The sequence below is a fragment of the Xyrauchen texanus genome, chromosome 36 (assembly GCF_025860055.1).
Source record: "Xyrauchen texanus isolate HMW12.3.18 chromosome 36, RBS_HiC_50CHRs, whole genome shotgun sequence".
NCBI lineage: Eukaryota > Metazoa > Chordata > Actinopteri > Cypriniformes > Catostomidae > Xyrauchen > Xyrauchen texanus.
This window is the reverse complement of record NC_068311.1, coordinates 8,782,096-8,804,747: the sequence shown is the minus strand read 5'-3', so window position 1 is coordinate 8,804,747 and position 22,652 is coordinate 8,782,096. Positions and strand designations below refer to the sequence as shown.

Sequence of the window (22,652 nt, the reverse complement as noted above, 5' to 3'; positions counted from 1 at the left end):
GTTGATGTAGCGCCTCTAGTGTTCATTTCACCATGTGAACATACAACAAGTGAAGCAAAAAATTATTTTCGCAAAAATGTAGGTATAGTAACGTGATTCTATGACACCAGGTTGGATACATTTGCTATTTAACTAAATAATGATCAGGTTGTGCAGTGATATAATAAACAGGTGTTTTGCATCATAGCTATTACTAAATCATGTATTTTAGGAGAGCTGTATTTACTAATCAGCATCCAATACCCGAACAATCAGTTTTATAATGTAACTTCAAGTACATAAACAATATTATTTTGTTAAAACATTTAACTGTAAAGAAGCAGGTTGTGTTCAAACTATGGTGTCGCAAAACATTATTAAATAACTTTTGTGTTCCAAGAACCATATAAAGGTGAGATCTCCACACAAATCAAGTTGTTTTAAATGTGTTTAGAGGATACCTTCACATATACTATTTTCTTGGAAAGTGGTCTGTCTATGTAGATGCAGCCAATCAGAATCACTTAAGAGACAGCATACAGGGGACAGCACCAAAGTACATGTGCTTGTTTGTCTTTATGTGGGTTTTTTGTGTAGGAGTAAGTGTTATGTATGCATGTGTTCTCAGGAAAGTACAAGCTACTGATTTGGGGATGTCCCAAAGGGACAAAAGAAGAAATGCTGTGGATCTGCGTGAAAACTTCTTTTCAGTGTAAACATGACAGTCACTGCCGCCTGTATGTTCACCCAAAGAAAAATTAAAAACACACACCTGCATCTTTCAAACACACATCAACTCCCAATTTCTCCCAGACTAAACCATCTTTTCCCATTTTTGTACCAAAGTCTTGTAGAACAGAAGAGAAAGTGTCTGGTTTGATTCGTTTAGGGTATGCAAATATCCACATTTGATGGCCATATCATTAAACTTTCATTTTCATTGTGTTGGTGCTGACATCTCTGCATTTGAGTATTGTCAGATATGTAAATTTAAAGGTTTATACCTTGACATCATTTAGTTGGGTTCTATATATATATATATATATATATATGAAGCCACCTCTATGAAACCAACAAAGCCTGATCACTTTTGGTCCCTTAAAACTCATTTCTGTCTAATGATGGTCTTTGACCATCCACCTTCTAACGTGTTTCCAACCACAACCACAGAGTGAAAGAGAGGAAGACAGAGAAAACAGATAGTGTTAGAGAAAAGGTGCAATGGTAGAAAAAAAGAGATCATGATAAGGGGAAACCCTGTGGGAGAGCCCATGCCTACTGTTGAAGCTCATTCAGACTCAAAGTGACATTTCACACTACAGCGCACACTAAGGTACGTGAAGCAATCTCTTTAATTGCCTAGTGATTAGTTCATCTGATTTTGCAAGTTTATTTCTTTAATTTCTTTATGGCAGAGTCTTAATTAATTAATTAATTCAAGGATTGTGTTTTCCATTGGGGTTTTGATGTTATAGAAGCATAGACTGAAGCCATGGTTCTGCATTTAGCCACATATTACAGGGAGGATTCTTATCAGTGACAAGTGTAGTTGTACTTTGATTTTCAAATTTGTGGCTGATCTATATGGGTTTTCCAACAATCAATTCTTAACGTTTATTTTGGTCCCAGAAAATCCTGAATATTTGGTTCCACATTAGCTAATTACAGGTTTCTGTGTCTTGTTTACAACAGTTATTGGGATAGTTCACCCCTAAATGAACTACCATTCACTTTCATTGCACCTTTTTTTCATGCAAAGTGAATGGTGACTGAGGCTATCATTCTCCCTGACATCCCCTTCTGTGTGCAACGGAAGTGAGAAAATCATATGGGTTTGGAACAACATGAGGGTAAGTAAATGATGACAGAATTTTCATTTTTGTGTGAACTATCCCTTTAATTGGTCAATCATGCTTAATGCTAGTTTGCTTATTAATGCTGTTTGATTGAATGCACCTCAAGATAAAATGTTATTGGAAAGCTGAGTGAAATGCCATAAGATAATGATTGATGCTTTGGGAAGCTTTTCTTGAAGATTGTCATTTGTGTTATGTAATGCATTTCTTCTTTCCAAGAACAAATTAATTATGCCAATCTTAATGTCACCAAATCCAAATGACAAATCAGCAGTTAAAATGCAATCAAACAAACTTCCATTTGATGATAAGTAATCCATGTAATCCATGCAGACAATCACATAAAATATTCTACATCAAAGTACCGTTAACACTCAGTACTTTATGTTCTACCCAACTGTGTGTGAAGTCAGGATAATATTATGACTAACATGGGAAATCACCTTGCTAAGGTGAGAGGCAATCGTACCATTGCTATTTTGAGACATACACACATGCTGAATATTTTAGGCTGGAAACAGTTTGGGGGAGAAGGTCTGCAGCTCAGGCATCTCTAAGTGAAAACAATATAAAACATAGGTTTGTACAGTACGTACATGCATATGTACTGAGTAATTTACATACAACCTCAATGACAGCTTAAGCATATTTGTTCCCCATATATATATATATATATTATTGTTCACCATATATTATCCATTTTCTCATTTTATTAATTGCCATTATTTTGTGGTGGTATTTGAATGGTGTTGTGCTCTCTAAGACTGTACAAGTAGATCAAACCCATGCATTTAGGTCAGTAGTGGTTTATTTCACATCATTCACTATAAATTATTATCTTAAGTTTCAATGATGCATTCTATTTCCTTTTTCTTGGTTTCTGGCAGTCACGAAGATGACCGACTCGAGTAATCCCAGGTTCCGTCTTATGATTGGCTGGTGCTGCTTGATGTCTGCAGCTCTAATTATAATGACTGTAATTCTCGCTACAAAGACCAGTTGCCACAACGAGGTATAGTTGCTGATCATGATCATATAGAAGTGCTTCAGAGTAGTTTAAACTGAGTAATAGTTGTTTTGTAGTACCTGATACGTCTGCTTGTTTTGAGACAGTATTTTTTTAATTGTTTCTTCACTAGCACAATACAAAGAAGACAGCAAACAGATACAAAGAACACAGTTCAAAAGGTTTGATTTGTTTTGGTTCACTTTTGCACAGCAGATTTTAAAGGAATATTCTGGGATTAATACAAGTTAAGCACAATCGGCTGCATTTGTGGCATACTATTGATGACCTCAAAAATGCATTTGAACTCATCCCTCTTTTTCTTAAAATATAAAGCAAAATCTTTATCAAAAGTTACAATGAGGCACTTTGAATGGAAGTGAATAGGGCCAATCCGTAAATATTAAAATACTCAAAAAATAATCTAAATTATAGACACAAGATGGAAACAATATGTGTGTTAACATGATTTTAGTGTGATAAAATTGCTTACTAACCTTTCCTATGTAAAGTTATATCCAGTTTTAATTTAAACAACTTTCCAGCTCAAATAATACACATATTTTAACAGAAGAATTAATGTAAGTGCTTTTAAAAAATTATAAGATTCACATTTCTGCATTTAAACCCTCCAAATATTGGCCCGATTCACTTCCATTGTACAGTAAGTGCCTCAATGTAACTTCAATTTGTACTTTTGTTATAGAAAAGGACAGACGAGTCGAAAGGATTTTTTGTGGCTGTTGATAGAGCTTAACTTGTATTGAACGTGGAATAATCCTTTAATTGGAAATTATCCCATCATAATTACTGTAATGAATGTAACAATTTAATTCTGTATTATAGAAAACGACACCCCTCTTAAAGGCCAAATGATAGGTGAGAAATTTTAAACTACTCTTGGACATTATTGATTGTGAATAGTGAGCAAAGGTATGTATATTTGACTGTAATGCAAATTTGAAATGAACACAAACAATGCAATGTATCCGTTCTATCTATGCTTAAATCTTTTGCTAAGTTATCGTTTTATTTTGGGAAATATACCTTTGGCAATGTTAGTTTCTCATTAGGTTTTAAACAATAGCTTTCAATTTGGAAAGAGAAAATAATTGGGTTTTACTTTCACTTTCAGGTTTCCAGCCTGGCCATTCTTTCAAAGACTATATCCGTCTAATCAGTGGTGAGCAATAACTTTCTCCCATTTCTCTGTCTCTCACTTCTGTCTCTCTTCATGAAAAAAGATATAGAGGGACTTTTGATTGTCATTTTTGTCTTTGTTTCGCTGTTGAATTGAGGAAGTTAGACATGTGGCTCTCTGCATATAAAGAATCTATTGTTGTCTTATCTATCTATCTATCTATCTATCTATCTATCTATCTATCTATCTATCTATCTATCTATCTATCTATCTATCTATCTATCTATCTATCTATCTATCTATCTATCTATCTATCTATCTATCTATCTAGCTGTCTGTCTGTCTGTCTGTCTGTCTGTCTGTCTCTCTGCCTGCCTGTCTGCCTGCCTGCCTGTCTGTCTGTCTGATTAATTACTTTCAGCCTAAACAAATTTTTGCAAAGTCAAAATCTAAGTTTGAACTTAAACTATCTAGTTATACACAAGAAACACTTGCTCAGATTCACTTTTACAGATGCACATCGTATCTGCAAATAAGTAGTGTTTTCTTTGAGGTTACTTGAGGTATTGGGCAGCTCACCTTCACTGTATTAGTAGGAAGCTGTACTATTTTTATTTTTTTTTTCAAAACACTATTATCTTCTATGAGACTGTTGCCTCCACTCATTTATGACATGACCCAGTTTCGATGACCACAATGAGTTTTTGAGGTGATGCTGAATTTTTTATGCAGAGGCGTTGTGAATCAGTGGAAACATATCCAGTGTGTATGTTTGAGTAAGTGTGTACAATTTTTTACACGAGGAAGGAGGTGGATGCGTTAATCTAAAAGTCTCACCTTCACTGACACCACTTCACATCCTGTGTAAAGTGTATTGTAATGTAACAAACATGTGGGATGAATAGTGGCTCGGGCCCCCACAAATGCAACAATGACACAAGAAAATGAAATTAAGAAGAGCAAGAGAATTAACCCTCATAATCTGTTTTGGGTCTAATAGACTCAAAGCTATTTTGATCTATAACTTGTCAAATATACTTAACATTTAAGTATTAAATTGATACTTAGTGGCCTAATCTTACGAGAACTGGTTGTATACACAATTTCAACATGAAAATATGCCTCAAACATCCTCCATGAAATATGATACATTACATTCAGCAGAGGCTTTTATCCAAAGACCTAATTAGTTGCACTATTCAAGGTATACATTGTATCAATTTATGTGTTCTCTGGGAATCAAACCCACAATCTTAGCATTGCTAGTACCATGCTCTACCAGTCGAGCTACTGGAACCATTACATTACAGGAAACATTACATTTGTTTGAGGTCTTAGAGACTGAAATCTGAATAAATGCAAAGAAAGAACAATTTACTTTTGTTGGGGTCATGTCACGCTGACCCCAAACAAAAGGAACATACATAAAATTAATATTAGTCACATTTCTAAAAAGTGCATGTCTAAAGCTTCTAGAGGGCTAAAGCTTCAATAACATCAGCCTACTGGGTTTTGATTTGGTCAGAGGAACTAAGCAAACACATTTAAATGGGAAATAAGAGGCTAAATTTGAAATTGGTCTCTGGGATGCCATATACAACAGTGAAGAGAATCTCTAAAGAACATGAGGGTTAAACAAGAAGGCCTCTTAAATGTATTTGTTGTACAATTTCAACTGAATCTTATCTTGGTCGTATTCTTAAAAAGGTTTAGAATTTAAGTTTAGCTACTGTGCAAATTACATCATCATTTACTCTCCTGTTAATGAATGTTCCGGGTTCAGTACAAGTTGAGTTCAATCAACAGCATTTGTGGCATAATGTTGATTACCAAAAACATTTTTACAAAAAATGTAGACTCATCTCTTGTTTTTTATTTATCCCATGAAATTAGCTGTCAGTAACCTCTTGCGGTTACAGTTTGTCAACGAGGGTAGGCTTTTGGAAATAATCTTTACTTTGCGCTGTAGAGTACGCCATCAATTACTGCAGATCAGTAAGGCACTTACAATGGAAGTATATGGGGCCAGTTTCAAAACTATAGCCAAATGATGTAAACATTATACATTTCTGTGTTGTGTATATCAAATATTACAATTTCATTGCAATGACAACAAAACCCTGTAATCACTTTAATCGACAAAACTTTAGTGTAAAATATTTTTTATCTGTGTATAAATGTATACATATTGTGGCTATACCTTTATAACAGTATGTGGTTTAGCTTTCATGGAATGGCCCCATTCACTTTCATTGTAAGTTCCTTACTGTCACTACTTTTTTAACTAACAAGGGTTGAAACAAAATAATTTTTCATAGTAATTGACATGATGCCACAAATGCCACAAATGCTATTGTATAGGATACTGCTTTCAGATTATGCATAATAAAACTCTCTTCCTCAAATTTTATAGGAGACATCCAAAAATCCTGGATCTGCAGTCCCACCCCTCTGTGTGAGAGCAGCTCACTCTCCCTGAAAAACAACTCAGTGGAAATTAAAACCAGTGGTTTTTACTACATCCATGCCCAAGTTGGCTTCGAACTCAATCAGCAACACAATCAAATGAGGAAGAAGCCCGAGACTATTACTTTGGTAAAAAATGGCAAGATAAAGCTTAGTGAGGTCAAACGCTATGAAGCAGGATCTGTGTCAATGATACGAATGGTGCAGCTAAAGAAGGGAGATAGCATCAAACTGGAAATACAGAATCTATATATATCTATGATCCTATCTACTGAGGATTCACACACTTACTGGGAAATTATATTGCTTTACCATCTATAATAATTCTAGGACAGATCATCTCATGGTTGAAAAATATTTTTTTTCTTTTGCAGATTGTTTTTGTTCTTAAGGATTATGTAACTGAAGTAAAGTGTCTGTGGTTTTATTCAGAAAAAAATGCACTGTTCCAAGCTCAGTTCTTTCTAATAACCTATGGTCTAATGAATATGTAAAATATTCATTGTTTGTATGGTTAGTTCTCAAAACTTTTAAGGGTTTCAAAGGAATCATTTCACCCCTTTTGTCTTTTATGTTTGTTAAAATATTTGTAGAGTTTTAAATACATCGTATATTATATAAAATATTGTAGAGTAATTGTTAAATATTTTTGAGTTATTATATTACAATATTTTGTCTTACATTCAGATGCAAATGGTTAATTGGTTATTTGTGTATTTAATTTAATTTAATTTAATCTATTTTAATTTTTTACATTTAAAGTTTAGGTAGAAGTAAACATGTATTAATTTAATCAATTCAACTTATGATAAACAAGAGTCAATATTATGCATATGCTTTTAAATAAAGTATTTTTTTAACTTGAGTTTATTTGTATATGTTCACGGATACACATTGCACATAACCCAGTAACCAACAAATGATCCTGCTTCTCATTTACTACACGCTGCCACATGATGGAGCTAGTCTTTACAAGAACAGCAGTTGAATGTGGCTTTACTGCTGACCTTCTGAAAGCAAACCACTGAAATGTAAACCCACTTAAGCCACAGTCACAAACAGTGTTTTTGATTGATAACCAAACACATCATATCTGGATGGCCAAAGCCATGAGGAAGCTTTCCATCTTTGCAGATCTATGTTTAAGTGAAGGTCAGGGAGGTACTGCATTATATGTCAAAGTAAAAAGTTAGTATACAGTCTGGTTTTAGTTAGTTTTCTAAAACAGAGTTGACATTTTACAGTATTGATGGGGTACTCTACAGAGCAAAGTAAAGATTATTTCCAAAAGCCTACCCTCGTTGAAAAACTGTAACCGCAAGAGGTTACTGACAGCTAATTTCATGTGCTGTGAGTCACAATTCTGAATTCCCCATATCTGTAAATCTTCTTTTTAGTTTATTCCTCTGCCCACACTTAAAAACTCATCTCACCCTTGTCAGTTCAGTCATGTCATAGTGTGGTTGACGAACATTGCAAGTTAAGGATGATTTTTATCATTTATAAAATGCATTTGCAAAGAGAAAACTGGTAATTTGGTGTTGTATAGATAAGGCGGAAAAAGCAAAATGTAAAAAGAAATTCATCATTTACTCATATAACTTTACCCTTATACATTTCTATTAGTTGAACAGGCTGTCTAAAATTATTTAGTGGAAGTAAACATTTCTAAACAAACATAACATTTAAAGTTAGGTTTTTCTGTTCTTTTTTCACAAGACCGAAATCCCCAAAGACCTCTATATCACTGAAATCTTAAGAGAAATGCACTGTTTTCATGTCCTTGTTTTCATAAATAACACTTCCCTTTTTGGCCTCTCTTTTGCTCTGCTTATAGTAAGACACTAACACTAATATTTTATCAGTTGATGGACAGATAGTTATTTAAAAGCGTGTTTGTCAGACTCTGACTTAAATGTCACTTTAAGTTACAGCTGATGTCAGAAGTTTACATACACTTTGGTTGAAGTCATGAAAACAAATATTTTAACCACTGTGCAGATTTAATATTAGCAAACTATAGTTTTGGCAAGTCGTTTAGAACATCTACTTTGTGCATAGCACAAGTAATTTCTCAAGGGAGGGGAAAGGCGATATACACAAGTGGTACACCCGGCCAGATGTCTGCTAAAGAGGCACCGTTGGTCAGAGCCCAGGAGGCCGCTACACCCCTGATAGAATGGGTGCACAGCCCCACCTGGGATGGCATGTCCTGGGCGTGATATGCCATAGCGATTACCCAGTGGGCGATCCTCTGTTTGGAAACAGCGCTTCCTTTCCGCTGCCCGCCAAAGCAGACAAAGAGCTGCTTGGAGCTTCTAAAGCTCTGCGTGCAATCCAAGTAGATGCGCAAAGCACGCACCGGACACAGCAACACCAAGGCTGGGTCTGCCTCCTCCTGGGGAGGACCGAGCTCCAGACACGGTTCGCTGACAGAGAATGCCTGCAGGTCCCCTACCCTCTTGATGGAGGTGAGTGCCATCAGGAGGGCAGTCTTCAAGGAAAGCGCCTTTAACTCAGCTAACTCTAGGGGCTCAAGTGGCGCTCCCCGTTGGCCCCCGAAGGATGTCACGAGGAGCATGAGGTCCGATAACCAAGTCCAATAAGGAGCCACTAGGATGACCTGCTCCTTGTCCTCCCTGACCTTGCACAACATCTGTGCAAGTAGCCTCTGTATGCCAGTACGTCTGTGCTGAGGGGAGCCTCAGTCAGAGAATACCAGAGCAGGCAGTGGGAGGATGTCATTGGGACCAATGTGTTCTGCTTGAATGTATGCAGACAGTTCAGCACCGACTCCGCACGCTCATTCATGATGTGCACAATCATTGAGACTGAGTCCAACTCCATACTGAGAAAAGAGATGCTCTGAACAGGGGAAAGCTTGCTCTTTTCCCAGTTGACCCGAAGTCCCAAATGGCTCAGGTGTATGAGCATCAGGTCCCTTTGCGCACACAACAGGTCCCGTGAGTGGGCTAGAATCAGCCAGTAGTTGAGATAGTTGAGGATGCGAATGCCCACTTCCCTTAACGGGGCAAGGGCTGCCTCTGTGACCTTTGTGAAGGCGCGAGGTGACAAGGACAGACCGAAGAGGAGGACCTTGTACTGGTATGCCTGGCCCTCGAAAGCAATCCGAAGGAAGGGTCTGTGGCGAGGAAGGATCGAGACATGGAAGTACGTATCCTTCAGGTACTTCATGGCACCCCATATATTTAAATAATGACCAAACCTATTCCATTCATTTGTGCTGTGTTTGTGCTGATTTGTGCCGCAAAAATTAACGTTTGTGCTGGTTTGGTGTTTGAGATAGTAAGCATTCTTTTTGGGCTGTGTAACGTCACTCTCCACCCCATCTCGCTCAAATCTATCCAAACCTGTGCTGGTCATTTGTGCTCTGTTTGTGCCGTTAAAACAAAAGTTTAACTATTTCCCACGTTTAACATTCTCCACCCCAAGTTGTCTAAATCCCTCCAAACAAGTATAATTCGTTTGTGCTCGATTTGTGTCGGTTTGTGCCATTAAAATTAACACTTTATCTATTTCCATTCCTTAGATATAACAAATATGATTCGGGACTGTGACATCACTTTCCACCCCATGTCATCCAAATCGCTCCAGACCGGTGTCATTTGTTTATGCTTGATTTGTGCTGTTGAAAAAAATCCTGTAACTGTGATCGTTTTATAAATATAACAAAAAAACTTCTTGTAAGAACAGTGACGTCACTCTCTACCCCATGTCATCCAAATCTGGTTTGGAGCGAGCAGTTTGATCATTATGACCTGATTATGATGATAATTTTGCCCAGTTAGTTTTATATTTGACATTCGTGACAATACCTATTAAAATCTTTTATTAGCCATATAAATAATTTAAACAATTTGATATTATGACATCACAACAAATATGAAATGTTCTTAAAAATATCCCTTTCATGACACAAGACTCTGTATGTGGAATTTACATTACAAATAAATATAGTAGTGTAAATGTTTGTCATTTTCTAATTCCATTAAACTCAATGACTGTTTGACCTAGAAACATGAAACCAACTGCAAAACACTTATACAGCACAATACTTGTTTTTGGGAGTAGACATTCAGTCCTTTTCTTACATATTAAATTATCACTATAAATCTAAACTCAATGACTATAGAATTATAATATCTATATAAAAAGTACTATTTATTATATAATTTTATTATTATATTTGTTATTATTTTATTTTATTTATATTATAATTCTATGGTGAAATGAATCGCATAGCCGAGTCGGACGGTCTTGATCAGCCACCGCAACGGTTCAGGGAGTGCGAACCATGTTCCCAAGCTCCGCGCGAGGGGGACCAATGGAACAATCGTGTCGGACATATTGGCGGACGGGGCCTCGCGAACTGGCGGAGCTTGAGGTGCCACTCCAGGGACATAAAATCACTTAAAAATTTCGTCCTCGTAGCCCATGGAGGCCATCACATCAGGGGCAGATTTGTGCCACAGCTGGGCACGCTGAACCTGCCATAAAGAAATGGTGCCTGGCGGTCGTGATAACGACGGACGTGAACACCGAGAACATTGCCCTGGAAGTGAGGAAACTGCTCTTTTCTTGAGAAAGTGGATACCGCAGCCCGTTGGGCTAATCAAAAGAAAAGGGAAATATGGATTCTCCGCCCGGCCCTCCACCGGGGGAAGCAGTGGGCTTCTTACCAGCTCCCAAAGTGCAGAATCCAGACTTCCTGGGCAGCCCGTCTCAGGGGAGCTTCCGAAGCCTTCCTGCGGGTGGCTGCATGCCGAGGCCGGCCCACTGGGGCTGGCTGTGGCCGAGCTGGTATTACCTCTGCAGGGGGACGCCCTTGGCAACACACAGACAGGGTGCGGGATCTTGAGCCGCGCCTGGGCAGGATGTGTTGAATAGCCTCCGTCTGCTTCCTCATCATCGAAAACTGCCGGGCAAAGTCTCTGACGGTGTCACCGAACAGGCCAACCTGGGAGATGGGGGCATCAAGGAATTGAACATTGTCGGCCTCTCTCGTCTCAACCAGGTTGAGCCAAATGAGCCAAACTGCATCAGTCCAGGTCAGGACTACCCTCGTGCAGTTCTTTAATTGCCTTGAATGCTGCACCTGCAGGAGTGCCATGACATGCAGGGTGGAGGCGGTGCATCCAGCAGCTCTGTAGGCCTTAGCCGCCAATGATGACGTAAGCCTACAGGCCCTGCACTGGAGTCTCGGATGACTCTGCCAGGTTACGACTGCCTGATCCACCTGAGGAATCGCTGAGTACCCCCTTGCCGCCCCATCGTCGAGGTGTAGAAAGAGCAGAGGAGTTTGTGAATCGGATTCTGGCTGTAAAAGAACTCGCCCTGAAACAAGCCTGCGGTCTTGTCCCAGATCTCGACCGGGGCATATGAGTGTGCTGGGGAATCGAAGGTCCGTGGGGGGTTTCCCAGTGGAGAGGCTCCCATTGAAGTCCAGAGATAGCCTCCAGTGCTAACCGACTCTGCCTCATACCCGTAGGTAGAAGGACCAAGCCGGGGAACCGCTGGGGTGGCTTTCCCTCTGACGAAGGAAAGCCGTGACCGCAACATAGCCATGGTCTTACTCTCACAATGAGGGCATGAACCATCCACAAACTTCGTCTCCACGTGGATAGCACCCAAGCACGTGAGACAGCGATCGTGGCCTTCAGAAGCGAAGAGATAGTGACCGCAACCAGAAATAACACACAAACGAAAAGGCATCTAGAAAAAAAATGCTTTCGTAAGTGCCACTCTTTTAGTAGGAAAATTCTCTTTTTAGAGAAAATATACTTTTTTTATTTTTAGAAAATATACTCTTTCGCTACTGAAGAACCCAGGGGTGTTTCTCTGCACAACACCAGTGCGAGAGGAGGAGAACCACTGCAATGCGCAGTAGAAACCAACAGCTCATAAGAGCGAGAGATAAATGGCTGGCAGAGTAATTCAGCTCAGTGAAATACAACTGCTCGGCTCCGAAGAAGTCTGAATGAGTGGTTGCATTCCAGCTCCTTATATACACATATATCTGGTGGAGTGGCATGCAAATTCCCCTCACCAATTTTCATTGGCCTTTTCTCAAAGATCAGAGATGTCTGGGGCTCCCAGGAGCGACCCCTAGTGTCACTACATAGATACAATGTCGAGTGAGTGACAGAAGTGGAACTGAGTTTAACTGTATTTGGCTACAGTGTATGTAAACGTCTGACTTCAACTCTACAGAAAAAAATCACCTGCTCGTCACCTAGAGGTTAAAACACCTATACAAAACCAGAAAAATTGAAATGTGAAGCCTCTACCTTTTAAAGCAAGTAAAAACTTGCTTTAACATGTAGGATTTGAAGAACATCTTGTCAGCTAAATTCTGTGGTGATATGCAAACATCTGAACTTTATTTGTGGATGTCTGTTTGTGCATTGTCAACCATTTCCTGTTAGCTTGTGGTTTTGTGCACTCGAATGCAGAGCACAATCTAAATTCTTCAGACTACTGGCCCCTCCATCCACCTGCAAAATATTGTTTTAGTGTATCTACATATGGCTATGCAACAGTGTTCGAATTTGTCCATATAATATTGATATTGTTTAATATTAAGTTAATTGGTAACACTTTACAATAAGGTTCCATTAGTTAACAACATTAGTTAACATCAACTAACAACTAACAATGAACAATACTTTTACACCATTTATTAATGTAATATCTTGGTTAATGTAAATTGCAACATATAGTACTACATATTTTAAATCAAAAGTGAATATGTTAGCATTAGTTGAGGCACTTACATGAACTAACCATGAACAATTGTATTTTTATTAAAGTTATATTCCGGGTTCAGTAGAAATGAAGCTGAACTGACAGCATTTGTGGCAGGACGATGTAATGTCAACAATTAACTTTAAAAGAATTACTGTACAAATTATGATTTAAACATCCTTACAGCTCAAATCATACACGAGTTAACAGAAGAATGAATATAATTGCTTTTATAAAATTATACAATTCACATTTTTGCCTTTAAACCCTCCAAAAATTGGCCCCATTCACCTCCATTGTAAGTGCCTCATTGTAACTTCAATTAGTGCTTTTTTTAAAAGAAAAGGACAGACAAATCGAAATTACTTTCACCAAAACATTATTTAATTTTATTTGACATTTTTGCTGTTTAATGAATCATTTGTGTTTCAGGCAAAATTAGCTTACGTTACATGGCAACGCAAACAAGGTGCCAGGTAATAACTACAGTTCAAGAGGTGGCATGGGGATTAATTGGTTAGAAAGTCCTGTTCCTCAGAACACCTTCCTCTGACTAACAGAGCAAAGAAAGACTGTGCTTTTTCAAGCTTGTGGTAAAAGTGCTAACCCAGTGACAGAGAGGAGTTGTGAAACCAGCCGTGGTTGTGTCACAAATCCCTTTCTCCATGGAGCATTATGGGGACACCATAAAAGGAAAATGATGTTACGGGTTAGAACTATGGAACTCATGGGAGGAATCCTTACATAATTATAAACAAAGTCATAATAATGTTTAACCACATTAATTAAATCGAAAACATTGGGGGCTTTCCCACACTTCCCTCTAACATATCTCTGCCCTTTGATATTACATTGCAGGTGCACTTTGAAGGTGGCGCTCTCTAGAATTTTCTACAGAGAGCAATCTCAATCTGCCATGGTCTCAGATTTGCAGGGCATGTGAATCTACACTGCATGTACGCCAATAATTTTTTTTACAGAAAATCCAAGAATCTTGCTGTTTGTGTTTTAATATGTACTGTAATGATTTTCTCTCATTACCAGGTGTAGGTAAATAAACATTTAGTCATAAACACAATTTGATCTTATTAAACAAAGTAATACAAATTTAAGGGTTTAGCTCACCCAAAAAAGAGCAATTCTTTTATTATTTGCTCACCCTAATGTTGTTCCAAACTTCCTTTCATTCACAGAACACATTTTAGGCAGAATGTTTATGAATGCGGGATGGATGTTATTAACCCTTAAATGCATGAAAATTTTCCAATAAAAAATAATTTGCAAATAAAGTGCAAAGAAAAACATACGTAGTATCTTGTACATAGTACCTATACACTTTTGGTCTTTTTGAAATTTTTGAATTTTTTGTGTTACACTATTTATAAGAGATAGATAGAGGAATACCAAAGAGGCGTGAGCACAACTCCAAAATATGGATGAGGTACAGGGGGTGGAGTGAGGCACCTGGTTTCTTAAGACCAGAGGAATGCATTTAAGGGTTAAGCTCCAAAAATAACAAAAGACAAAAACAAGTATGGACAATACAATTATATGGACAATATAAAAATGTATAGACTTATTTTGCTGTTGTCCACTGCATCACTTTGATGTTACTTTCCTTACAACTTCTCAAAATATTACTTTATACTCTTAATACTATGACTTCATTCTCGTAATTTTACTTAATTCTCAAAATATTACAACTTTAATATCATAATGCGATGACATTATTCTCATAATTTTTTATTTATTCTCAAAATATTATGACTTCAATCTCATAATGCGATGACTTTATTCTCGTAATTGTAGTGCATCGATGCAGAAGAAAACTGACAGAAATGTTACAATTTCGCAAAATGAATTCAATCCAGACTCTACACATACTTCTGAGCTATAAAGAAATTCGGACTGGTGCCAGCAAGACTGAGTTTGTCGTATCTGGCAAATCTTAACTGCGGGAGAACACAATGAAACTCCTCGGCCTTTAAGTTTCTTCAGATAAACCCCCAACTCATCACATGACTGATAATCTGAGGGACTGTTCTATGACCTCCATGGAAACCCCCATTGTTCTTCAATATAACCACTTTGGACTTACTTATTTTACTACTATCAAAATACAGAACCATGTGTAGGATTATTCTTAAAACATTTGACAAATGCATCCTATGCAGATGATAACCCCGACAATTATGTTTCTCATAATGTGTAATGTATTATCCATGTTTAAAAGAAACAAATGAAATATTAGGACATTTTATCATGCATTATAACTGAATTATAACTGTAATTCATCTTCTTTCAAAGCTCACTTACCAACCGTGTTTATGTTTGTCTGTATGTTAGTTTAGTTGTATGTTGTAGATTAGTTATAAAGTCTTGTTTGTATTCAAAGAGAATTTGACTGTGTAGTTTATCAAACCATACGGTCCCTATAAATCTGTCAATCTTAAAAAGCTGCATTCTCTTAATCCGTCTTTAAATATATTTGTGATATTATTTTCAATGGCAATGAAATTAATGTTTCTCTAAGAATTAATCTTACGTGTGCCGATCAACTCATCGCTGCCCGAAGACTTTGATAGGATGTAAACATTTATTATTTTAATATTCCCCAAATCAATCATTAATCCCTTGTTGAGCTAAATTCCTTGCATTAGTGGTTGGAAAATGACGTAAGCATAAGCTTAAAGCCAAAAGTTAACCATTATGCAAATTCCCTAAATATAATTGGTGATGAAAGCTGGCAGTTGTAAATATGCTGTCACAAATTTGCTAATTCCATACATAATTTTTACTTTATTCTCAAAATATTAGATTGTTTTTATTTAACATGGCACTAAAATGCCTTCGTAAAATTTAGACATGTTCAAAAATTCACAAATACGCAGCCGACTGCTCAATACACAAGCACATATTGTAACCGTCTCCAAACTTCTAAGGAGGCAAACTACATGATAATTTTAATGGATGGACCCACCGACCAGATTTGCAATCAACCCCAGCGTTATAACGCAAACATATAAACTTCCCAACACAAATTAGCCAAAAAATATAGTTTTTAAAGTTTAATTGAAAAATATTTGCATTGATAAAACCCCCCAAAAATATAGAAATCACAGCAACACAATAAACCCAAAGTAATGCAAATGCACTTCTGTCACTGTGGTTTAGAAATGAGGGAAAGAAGGTAACCCTTATCAGACCATTGTCCTATTGTCCATAGAGTAATCCGAATGTCTTGTAGTTGCAAAAATGAAGAGAAATTGAAGTAATGTCCGTGGAATGATGCAGTGTGATGAAACAACAATCCAAATTAAATCCAAACACCATGTGCTGAAATTTTAGGCCTAGCTTCCGCTGTCCTCAGTCTGCTCCTTTTTGGTAGATTAAAAAGCCTTGTGTCTTTAGAAATGTCAAACTCCAGGTAAACGAGTTAAGGCAGCACCATAATATAAAGCCGGCCAATAAAGAAAGGTAGTGCGTAAAGAGTCCCTATGACTGAGCTTGAAACCAAAGTTTCTCAATCAGGACTCTGAGCACTTGGGTAAACACAAGAGAAGACCATGCTTCCCTTTCACCAATCTAACTTCTCTCCTCTTACCTGGCTGTATACAAGAGGAGGAATGCCACATAGAACCCCCAGTGCATGGTAGTGGCATTACACTTAAAAACCACAGTAACCAATTTCTGGTCGGTTACAATATGTATCACTGAATAATAGAGAAACTTTGTTATGAGAGAGACCTGTTTAATGCCATAGTTATGTATAAATGATATCCAAATCAGACTAATAAATTATAATCATTTTCATTCTTTGTATGGCTAGATGTAATCATAATAATCAAAAGTATGAAATGCAATGTACTATTAACGTGTGTATGTGTGAGTGTGTGTGTTACAAACTTGTTCTGAAACTTCTGATTCTTTGAACACCAAAGAATTTATAAGTATATGTAACATCTGTAAAGTTGTTCAAACATAAAAGGGTTTACATGTTAGTTGCTATAAATACATGGATATTGTATGTTTCTATGCCAATGTTCGAAAATACACATGTGATAGAACCACGCTTTATGTACAAATACTTACGAATACTAATGAGATCATGTTTGAATGACATGAGGATGAGTAAATGATGACAGAGAACAAAGCCATTTTAAATACATCACTCAAAAGGTTATAGTCTAGTCATTTTCTGCTCTCTCTGATGTAATATAACAGATAAAACTCTGTTTACAGCAGAAGACTTCTGAGTGGTTATTAATTGATAGCAGTGGATTCTCGAATGAGTTAAGGGTCAAGCTTCAACGCCTACATATAGATCGAAATCACTGTAAATAAATGTCATTTAGCCATGACAACTACAGAAGAGGACCTGATAAATATCACTTCTTGTTGACATGGAATCCACTATTACATCAGATGCCACAAATAAAGCCAGAGGTGTCAGATCATCAACGAACAGCATGGGTAAGATAGAAGGTTGGGAAGGATCAATTAATGAACAAACAGTTTCATTGCATTTCCTCAATTAGGCAACAATAGAAAAAAGTGATAGATTAGGGAATAATTACACAAAACAGTGGGTGAGCCAGATGATGCAATTCTGGAGCAGTCATAATGTACTCTATTCAGCATCCCTGCTATATATGTATCAATTACTTCAAAATTGACACAAAGCAGCTTGACGTGATGACTCACTTTGAATGAATATATAAATGAGATCCTGTGTGAGTTAGCATGCTTTCTTTAGTGTTGACAGAAACTTTGGTGGAAGGGGAAGTAGAGATGGGAAGATAGTGAAGGCTGCTGTGGTCTCATACTTTATTTCATTTTTCAGTGATTAGAGTGAAGGAAAAGAGTCATAATGGCATTGTTACACAGACAGCTATAAATAGAGCACTACTATATAGTGGGGTTTGAAAATTTGAGTCCACAAATTAAAAAATCAGGCCAGTTTGAGAACATGTACTCTACAGGGAGAAATACCAAATAATAAGATATACTGAAATTTAGTTTTATCCTCAATGTTGATCAATAAACAGAAAAAAATTATCTAATGTATGGCCTAGAGAGGTACATTTCTTATTGCCAGGTCAGCATCCCCAAAAAACGAAAAACAGCTTTTTATTGCATATTTCATTAATGCATTCCTGAATAACTCCTGATTATCCAATGCAAAGATCTTTCCAGCTGCACGACTTGAAAAGCACAATACACATCTGCTGTAAATTATCATGGTTTTAGTGGTGGTTTGACAACTAACCCCTAACGTCATATGTTTTCACACTGAAATATTTACTCTGCCTGCAGAGAATATTGATACAAGCCAAGAAAAATTTATAAAACCTCATTATAACTCACATTGTGTTTCCTTGGGGTTTAAGAAACCACAAAGGACAGATTAAGGTTCAATCAATGGATCTGTATTGCAAAATAGTGAGTTTAGTCATGTTTATCGGTGTAACATTAGAACTGTCATAAAGCTTTTATGTCTCCTACATCTCAAAAGAAAATTAACATAACTATACTTTCACTTCAATAAACACTGTGACCATAGTGAAAGTGAATTTGTGATAATGTTCAAAAGGGAGTAGATAGAGCCTGAGAAATAAAGAGAAATGGAGAGATGAGTGCGAAAAGGAGAGGGAAAACAGATCTGTAAATGCCATAAGAATGGAATCTCCCAGTATAGGAAGTATGTTTGCTGTGTTGAAGCATGTCGTGTTGGAATGGGTTGTGCTATTCCATCATCAGCTCGAAACTGAAAGTGTCTTTGGTTCATTACTATTAACCACTTAGTATCGGGTATCAGGTTACAAGTCAGTTAAGGGGCAATCTATTATATTAGATTATTAAATATTTTTTTATTTGCTAATGCAATATTATATTTAATTATTAAAGCATTTAAATAAACCAAATAATTTTCATTTCTTTAACAAGTCATTGATGAACATTATTTATTGTTTAACAGATCAGTAGTTCATTTAAATTAATATTTTATATGTATGAAATATAAATTACAGTTTTGACATTTCTTTCTGTTTTAACTATGCACTACTAACTAATGATCTGTTAGCTTAAGTGTGTTGTCTGTGCCACTTGCCCCACAGAACAGAACTGCAAAAATCAACATCGTGTACAAACAGCTTTCCAAATTTATTTTCCTGTCTTTTAAATTTAACCTACGAATTGCTGGGATAGGATAAATTATTTTATCAAACACAAAATATTGACACACTTCAGTTTTAAGCATAATACAATAAAATGTTTACTATTATTCTATTAAAGCAATGTTCTGGGTTCAATACAATTTAAACTAAATCGACAGCATTTATGGCATAATGTTGATTACCAAAAAAAAGATTTCTTTAAAAAAAGCAAAAGTTACACTAAGGCACTTACAATGGAAGTGAATGGGGGCCAAAATGCAGAAATGTGAAGCTTATAATTTTATAAAAGCACTTCCATTAATACTTCTGTTAAAACATAACATTATTTAAACTGTAAAGTTGTTTAAATCTTAGTTTTTAGGGTCATTTTAGAGTGTACAGCACTATGCTGCTGTGTCAACAAAGTTGTAAAATTAGATAATACTTTGCACAAAAAAAGTGCAGTAAGTGATTTTATTACAGTATCACGTTAACATGCATATTGTTTACATCATGTGGCTATACTTTTGAAAGTATACTTTTGAGTATTTTAACGTTTACAGACTGACCCCATTCTTTCCATTGTAAGTGCCTCATTGTAACCCAGATTTTTGTTTTTTCAAAAACAAAGGAGGGACAGATCGAAATAGAATTTTATAATATTCATTTAATGACAGCTATTATATAGTGCTACCAAAGAATCACCAAAGTCATAACATTATACTTGTAATGTATACATGTTTACAAGTTTATTGAAAGTGTAAAAAACAGTGTTAATTTTACTGCTAATTAGTATGCAGAGCTATGTGAGTGTACTCAAATTATGCACATGTGACTGCTGTCAAGAGATTTGTGTGTGTGTGTGTAAGTGTGTGGGTGGAAAGTTGGTGTTTGTGAGTTGGAGGCGTTCTTTCCCTTCCCAAAACCAACCTCCGTTCCTCAGACTGGTTGTTCACTGACATCACTGGAGTTTCCCCCTTGATTTCTTTATATAAGCTGAGAAGTAAACATAACTTCATATCACAAACTAGCACAAAAAGGAACACATCACAGAGAAGTAACAGTATGATGAAATACGAAAAGACTGTAGTAGATCTGGAGGCCGGTGTAGCTGATGTTTATCAGCCAACTGTGGCATCCATACCGGTGAAATCGTCCAGCAGTTGGATTTTGAAGGCAGTCGCTGCAATCATCTTCATCGGCCTCTGTGCCACAGCTTCTGTCTTCTTTGCCTGGCATATGATGGTAAGACCGAAACTTTAATGTAGGAAGTTAACCACCATTACTCAAGTACATGGTAGAGCGACCTAATTAAAAGTATGGTTTTGACGAGCAATATTTAATGACGAAAATTCTTTCAATCTCTTTCACAGAAACAGAACAAAAGGGAAATTCAAATCTACGAGTCTGGCCTGCAGACCAGCACACCATCAGGTAAATGACATTCTTGACATACCATTTCTTGTTTTGAAAGCTAAACCTGCTTCACTGTTCACTGTTAAAACAACAGAAATTTAACCTACAAACAAATGGAATACTTGCTTTGCTGGGCATATTATGTTAGACGTAGAATGATTAGCATCACTGAAACTGACTCCAATCTTCTTATCCACAGAGCATGGAACAGTCCTGAAGCAAATAGCCGAGAACACAAAGGCTGCCATTCATTTACATGGTTAGTTAATCTCAAATTGTCTTTAACCTTTCTTTGCACTGGTTCTTAAAATACGTCAGAGGTTATCTCATTTTAGGAGACTTACTTTAGTCTTCATAGTGGAATTCAAACACCTTATCAGATCCTAAAAAACAGAGATTTAAAATGGGAAATGGATAAATAGATCTATAGACATACTGTTGATAGATGTTACAAATGGCCTGCCAGTTGCAGTAAGTCAGGATTTTTTCATCAAACATTAGCTAATGTAGCTTTCCCAGTGTAGTGGAAATTAATATCTACTAAGCCACTAACAGAAAGTGTCCTCACCCAAATGTGGCTTGGTTGTGGGGGAGGAGGGTGGAGACAAGAGGTGGGGAGACTCCCACAGAGGTGATTTCTTCATTACCTACTCCTTTGAAGATAAAGGCCATAAATGAGTTATTGCTTCAAAACCCCCCAAAAAGTGTCATTCTTCAAAAAAAACAACAACAATCTTTTAGGTTACACATTACAAACACAATCAGTACTCGTACAAAGTACCTAGAGTCACATTCTCAAATATATATATTCTCTCTCTCCCCAGGTGATTTAAATTCAGGTTCACTGAAGTGGGTCAGCGGTGTGGATCAGTCCTTTGCGCAGGGTGGCCTTGAGCTGGTAGATGACAACATTCACATTCCCGCAGATGGCCTTTACTTTGTGTACAGCCAAGTGTCATACGCTGTAGAGTGCAACTTTGACGAAGACGACGATGATGAGGGACCTCAGAAGTACTTAAGCCACAGTATTATGCGTTTCTCAAATGCCATAGGGAAAGATTGGATGCCCCTGCAGAACTCAATTCAAACCGTCTGTCATTCAGCATATAGCGAGAAGACCACGTACAGCACTGTCTACCTTGGTGCTGTCTTTAGTCTTTTGGAGGGTGATAAGCTGAAAACCAAAACCACCAGTGTATCTGACATTGAGGAAAATTATGCCAAAACATTTTTTGGAGTGTTTGCATTGTAAGGTTTATGATCCTTTTCTATACAACTTAGTTGCATGACCTGTTTTACAAACAGGGATGCCACCAGCAAAAAGGCAAGGCGTTTTATGTTAAAACTTTGAAAGTATGTTCTCAGGGCGTTGTTTAGAAGTACTTTGACTTATGCTGAGAGTCCTTATTGCATTTGAATGTAATGTTTTGGTTCTAAAAAAGAATAGATGTAATGAGAGCCATGCACTGAGTACTATGTACCTAGTCATGAGTATACCAAGGGCACTACAACTTTCATGTTTATTAAATACTTTCATATTTCGTTGTAGAAATAGTGAGGAATGTGAATGTTCAAAAGAACTATGTTTTTGCAGCACAAATATATTTATTTATAACTTATATTAACGTATTTAATGTATTTTATTGTATCATTTGATTATTTATTAACGAGTATGTATGCTATAATTTCTTGAATGAACTGTACTTTATGTCTGGAAGTGCTTTTATACACTCCTCTCAGATTCTGACACTTTTACAGTGAAGCACATGACTATGCTCAATAAACTAATAAAAGTAATAATGCAATCCGAAAATCTCTTTCCTATCAGGTGCACTGTTCAACACATGCATTCCCCTCAAAAAGAAGAA

At 36.8% G+C, this 22,652-nt stretch overlaps 2 protein-coding genes across 2 annotated transcripts; both read left to right on the top strand.

Moving 5' to 3' along the window:
• Window positions 1-1,699: 1,699 nt before the first annotated feature.
• Window positions 1,700-6,769, top strand: LOC127630292 (uncharacterized). Its single transcript, XM_052107798.1, has 6 exons — window positions 1,700-1,829; window positions 2,723-2,847; window positions 2,975-3,023; window positions 3,688-3,720; window positions 3,977-4,024; window positions 6,396-6,769. The coding sequence occupies exons 1-6, from the start codon at window positions 1,808-1,810 to the stop codon at window positions 6,767-6,769; spliced, it is 651 nt and encodes a 216-aa protein (XP_051963758.1). The 5' UTR covers window positions 1,700-1,807.
• A 13,611-nt stretch (window positions 6,770-20,380) lies between these two features.
• Window positions 20,381-22,544, top strand: LOC127630185 (tumor necrosis factor-like). The gene is made up of 4 exons (XM_052107659.1): window positions 20,381-20,613; window positions 20,742-20,802; window positions 20,984-21,043; window positions 21,609-22,544. The coding sequence occupies exons 1-4, from the start codon at window positions 20,434-20,436 to the stop codon at window positions 22,034-22,036; spliced, it is 729 nt and encodes a 242-aa protein (XP_051963619.1). The 5' UTR covers window positions 20,381-20,433; the 3' UTR covers window positions 22,037-22,544.
• Window positions 22,545-22,652: the final 108 nt, after the last annotated feature.